Source organism: Heptranchias perlo, unplaced genomic scaffold, assembly GCF_035084215.1.
Source record: "Heptranchias perlo isolate sHepPer1 unplaced genomic scaffold, sHepPer1.hap1 HAP1_SCAFFOLD_49, whole genome shotgun sequence".
In the NCBI taxonomy this organism is placed as follows: domain Eukaryota; kingdom Metazoa; phylum Chordata; class Chondrichthyes; order Hexanchiformes; family Hexanchidae; genus Heptranchias; species Heptranchias perlo.
The window spans coordinates 6,613,650-6,619,361 of record NW_027139505.1 but is presented as its reverse complement, the minus strand read 5'-3'; the positions used below and the strand labels follow the sequence as shown (position 1 = coordinate 6,619,361).

The 5,712-nt window shown below is 42.8% G+C and overlaps 1 protein-coding gene across 1 annotated transcript; it reads left to right on the top strand.

Moving 5' to 3' along the window:
* The first annotated feature begins 519 nt into the window (after nucleotides 1–519).
* Nucleotides 520–3,504, top strand: LOC137313893 (probable G-protein coupled receptor 139). Its single transcript, XM_067979628.1, has 2 exons — nucleotides 520–598; nucleotides 2,579–3,504. Exons 1-2 carry the CDS (start codon nucleotides 520–522, stop codon nucleotides 3,502–3,504), a joined length of 1,005 nt encoding a protein of 334 aa, XP_067835729.1.
* Nucleotides 3,505–5,712: the final 2,208 nt, after the last annotated feature.

Below are 5,712 nucleotides of genomic sequence, written 5' to 3'. Positions count from 1 at the left end.
CTCACTTTATGCAGCGAATGGGGTTACTCAATCATTTGTACATGTTTGATATCTTGGTTCCATGTTTTGATCTCTTATTGGAACACCAAGGTCGAGCAAAACAATGTACAACCGCTTATCAATTTATCCTCCCTCTTTTAAGATTTGTCGATCCGAACCCCTGTCTCTCTCCTTTTTGATTCCGCCTTTTTGGAGCTTTCCAATTTATGGGATATGTCAAGCTCCTTGTTCTTCATCCCAGAACATATTACTTCATGGAACCGTGGGGCTCCTCTGACTAACCCTGAACACTATCACGGGAATTGAGCTCATGTTTATTGACAAACTGATCTCCAGGCAGTGTCAGCTTTTAATCCAGATGTTTCAATGAGTTTAACCGAGCCTCGTTATTACCGAAGGGAATCATCTCGCGGGAGATCCGCATGGCTATAAATACGAACACACAGATTGCAATCTATTATTGTGTCAGTCAGACCAGTTAGCTTCGAATCCAACAGAGACCATTGATTCCTGCAAAGAATGGACTACCGGGATTACGTGTTAATACTGAAGATACAGTGTTATTTCTATTATATTCTTGCTGTGATCGGCATTCCAGGTAAATAATATCAGAGATGTGAATGTCTCTTTAATGCTGTATATTGGTTAATGCGTTGCACCCATGTCTATCTCTTCCATATGGTTATTATATGCCAGGAATATTTCCACCCCCAAGATGCAGCGCTTGCTATGATTACGTACTCGATAACCATATAAAGTTACAGCAGAGGGTTTTGAGAGAGTCGATGAGGAGAAACGATTTCCACTGGCAGGAGGGTCGGTAACCAAATGACACAGATTTAACATAATTGGCAAATGAACCAGAGGCGAGATGATGAGAGCTTGTTTTCGTGCAGCTAGTTGTTATGCTCTCGAATGCACTGCCTGAAACGGCGGTGGAAGCACATTCAATAGTACATTTCAAAAATGGAATTGGATAAGTATTTGAAAAGGTACAATATGCAGGGCGATGGGGAAAGGGTGAGGGGAGGGAGGGCTGCAGGTGAGAGTGGGACTAATTGGAAAGATCTTGCAAAGAGCTGGCGCAGGAACGATGGGTCGAATGGCCTCCATCTGTGCTTTATGATTCCATGATTCACAGGTGGCGAGCGAGAACGTCATAGTATTCGAGTATCATAGTCGGATACAGCACAGCACTTCGTGCCTGTGCGGACTCTTTGGTTGTCCCACTCCCCTGATCTTTCCCCATCGCCCTGTAATTTGTTCCCCCTTCAAGTATTTATCTAATTCCCATTTGAAAGTTATAAATGAATCAGCTTCCACCGCCCTTTCAGGCAATGCTTTCCAGATCATAACAATTCGCTGCTTACTCACGACGCATTTGGCTCTTTTGCCGATCACCGTAAATCTGTGTCCTCTGTTTAACGTTCCTTCTGCCACTGTTAACAGTTTCTCCTTATTTATTTCAAAACTGTTAATGATTTTAACACCGAACAAATCAACCCTTAACCTTCTAATTCTAAGTGAAACAGCCCCAGATTCTCCAGTCTCACCACATTAACTGAAGTCCCTCATCTCCGCTACCATTCCAGTCAATCTCTTTTGCACCCTCTTTAACGCCTTTCCATCTTTCCTAAAGTGTGGTGCCCAGCATTGAACACAATACTCCAGCTGAAGCCGAAACAGTGTTTTTAAAGGTTTAGCATAACTTTCTCATAGCTTTTTGTACTCTGCACCTTTATAATAAAGCCCAGGATCCAATGTGCGTATTAACACCCTGCTCAATTTGTCCTGCCGCCTTCAAAATTGTGTACAATCGCTAACAGGACTCTCTGTTCCCACACTCCCTTTAAAATTGTACCATTTAGTTTATATTACCACTCCTCATTCTTGCTGCGAAAATGGTATCACTGCACACTTCTCTGCCTCAAAATTAATCTGCCTCCTGTCTACCTATTTCGCCAGCTTTCTAGGTCGTCCTGAAGTCTATTACTGTCCTCCACATTGTTTACTGCATTGCTGAGTTCTCGTTCAACTGCAAGCATTGAAATTATGCCCTCTATACGGGAATACTGAGCTCTGAGGAACACCACTGTATCCTTCTCTCCAGTCGGAAAACCAGCCCTTCAACACAATTCTCTGCTTTTTGTCCCTGAGCCAATTTTGGATCCACGCTGCCACTGTCGCTTAAATCCCTTGGGCTTTAATTTTTCTAACATGTCAATTATGTGGTACTTTATGAAATGCCTTTTGAACGTCCACAGACACAACATCAACCGCTCTATTCTCAGCAACCCTTTCCCTCACGTCAAGCGAGATTTTGTACTCAAGTCTCTGGTGAGGAACTTGAACCCACAACTTTTTCACTCGGAAGGGAGAGTGCTACCCATTGAGACACAGCTGATGCCATACAACTGCAATTTCTTTCTTTATAATACTGTAGCATGAAGAAACGTTCAATGTTTGACCCGCGAAACTATAGTCGGTAGGAAGAGGGGCAACATTGGTCAAACATGGTTTATTCCTTTTTTTTGTATTTGAGTAGAATTTGTTTTTCTTCGTTCTCTCTTTCTTGCAGCGAATTTAGTGACCATCGCCATCCTGTGCCGAGGCAAGTGTGGCCTCTTCAAAGCGCTCACTCTCCACTTGTTGACCATTGCTCTCTCGGATCTGATGGTCATCGCCTTTTCCGTTATATTTGATAAAATCATCTATTTCAACGTTTCTTTAACGTTTTTTTCCACCCCGGTCTGTAATTTCAACCAGTTCATGAAATCTGCCTTCATTGATTGCTCTGTCTGGTCCACGGTGGCTTTCACCTTCGATCTCTTCATGGCCGTCTGTCACCAGGGGCTCAAAGCCAAATATTGCACCGTGAGAACGGCGGCCACGGTCCTCGGGGCAATCTGGGTGGTGAGCATCTTGCGGAACATCCCCGAGTACATTAAGTATGAGCCTCTAGTCACGATGGACTATCAAATTTGGGGCTGTAGAGTAAAACGAGGCTTCGGGCATTTAGCGGGGTGGGCCATCTTTGACTGGCTTCAGCACATACTGACCCCGCTCATTCCCTACGTCTCCATCCTCCTCTTCAACTGCCTCACCGTCAAGCACATATTGGCGGCCAGTTCGGTGCGGAAGAGACTCCGCAGTCAAACCATCAACAACGGTGTCGGACAGAATGGGAACGATGCAGAGGTGGAGAACCGAAGGAAATCTATTTTTCTACTCTTCACCATATCGGCTAGTTTCATACTGCTGTGGATGGCCAAAGTCATCAATTTCATCCTGGACCGCTTGGCAAAGGTTTATTACAACCCGGCTGATTTCTCGCACCCTTTGGCCATTCTCCAGCAGACTGGCACCATGTTGATGCTTCTGACTTCCTGTGTTCACACCTTTATTTATGTTCTGACACAAACTAAGTTCAGGAGAGAAATGCTGACTGGGCTGACCTTTCCTTTTACTGTGATAGTTCAAATGTCTAAATTATTTAAGCGATGATAATATCAAAATCATGAACGGTTTTGATGGAGTATATAAGGAGAGACTGTTTGCAGTGGCAGAACGGTTGTTAATCAGAGGACACAAATTTAAGCTATTTGGCAAAGGAACCAATGGTGACATGAGGAATACATTTTTTTAATCAGCGTGTTGCTGTGATCTGGAATGTTCTGATGTGCTATTTGAAGTGATAGGAATGTAATTCCCGACTGCAGCCAGTCAGGGTCGCTGTGTCTTTATCGTTCCAGAGCCCATTCGGGCGCTACTTTTATCAATGAAAACAGCACCCAATTTACATTACATCGCCTTTACAAAATAACCTGTTAAAAAAGCATTGTTTTTTAAGCAAATCTTAAAAAATCTATGAATGAGTTTTATTGGGACAGCGGTAAAGATCAGCCTGAATTGCTTGTGTTTCATGCGTCTGCAGGAAAGTAAGAATTGATAATTAAAAGCAGCGCCTATACAGGAACTTGAACCCTGGACTCAGATTAAAAGTCTGATGTTTTACGGACTGAGATATCCAGGCTTGTGCGTTCAACTTCACGCAGCGATCATCACTGACTGACATAGAAAGCTGAAGAAGAGATTAGATTGAAAAGGGGTTAGGTTGAGTACAAGGGGGGACATGTGGCAGAAGGAGGTGGATTGAGGACAATGGGTCAGATTGGAAATAAGGAGTCAGGAGAAGGGATTTGATTGAGGAGAGCGTTTTAGATTGAGTCTGGAGGAGGCTCGGGCCAGATTGAAGGTCGGTGGAGTGCAGTATGTTAGAGAAGGAATGGACTGAGAAGAGGTCTTGACCTGAAGCAATTTTGTGAGGTTACGTGTGTTAACAGGGCTGCTGTGGGCGTGATATGAAGGGAATGTAATTCCATACAACAGTCATTCACGTCCGCTGCCCATTTAACCTTCCATAGTCCGGAAAGCTCGATTGGTTAAACATCAGACTTTTAATCTTCGGATCGAGGGTTCAAGTCCATGATCTGGAGTTGCTTTTATCAGTGGAAACACCACTCAATTTACCTTACAGCATCAACCTTCTATTCAGGAAATCAAGTTTTGTGGCAAATCTTTCAAACATAACCATGAGTTTTGTTTTGATAGCCGGAAAGATCAGGCAGTATATTCCACATCGTAGCAACTCGCTGTATATTTTATCTCTTCATGCCCCCTCTGGCTCTTTTGACAATTACCTTAAATCTGTATCCTTTGGTGACCCACCAATCTGCCACTGAAACAGTTTCTTCTTATCTATTCTACCAAAAGCCTTCATCATTTTAAACACCTCTCTCAAAGTTCCCATTAACTTTCTCTGTTGTAAGGTGAACAATCCCAGATTCACTAGTCTCTAAAAATTGAAGTCCCTCATGCCTGATCCGATACCATCCTGGGAAATCTTCTCTGTACCTTTTCTAAAGCCTTGACATTCTTCCTAAAGTTTGGTGCCTAGAATTGAACACAATACTCCCACTGAAGCCTAATGAGTGTTTTATAACCGTTTAGCATAACATCATTGCTGTTGTACTATACACCTTTATTAATAAAGCCCAGGATCCCATCTGCTTTTTTAACAGCCTTCTCAACTTGTCCTGCCACCTTCAAAGATTGTTTACGTACAACCCCGGTCTCTCTTTTCATGCACTCTCTTTAAAAGTGTTCCATTTAGCTTATATTGACTCTCCTCATTCTTTCTACCAAAATGAATCACTTCACACTTCTCTGAATTGCATTACATCAGCCATATATCTGCCCATTTCACCAGTCTGTCTATGTCCTCCTGAAGACTGTTGCTATCCTCCACACTGTTTACTATTTTTCCGTGTTTCGTTTCATCTGCAAACGTTGAAATTATGCCCAGTATATCCAAGTCTAAGTTATTATTATGTATCAAAAAGAGCAATGGTCCCAAATCCTACCCCTGGGGATACCATTGCACATTTCCATCCAGATTGAATAATAACCATTAACTACTACTCTCTGTTTCCTCTCACTTTGCCGATTTCGTGCCTATACAGCAACTGTCCATTTAATCCCATCGGCTTCAATTTTACTAACAAGTCTATCATGTGGTACTTTATGAAACTCCTTTTGAAAATCATTATGCAGATCAACCGCACTACTCTCACGAACCCTCTCAGTCACTTTAACAAACTAATCAATCAAGCTAGTCGAACACGATTTGCCCTTAACAAATCCGTGCTGGCT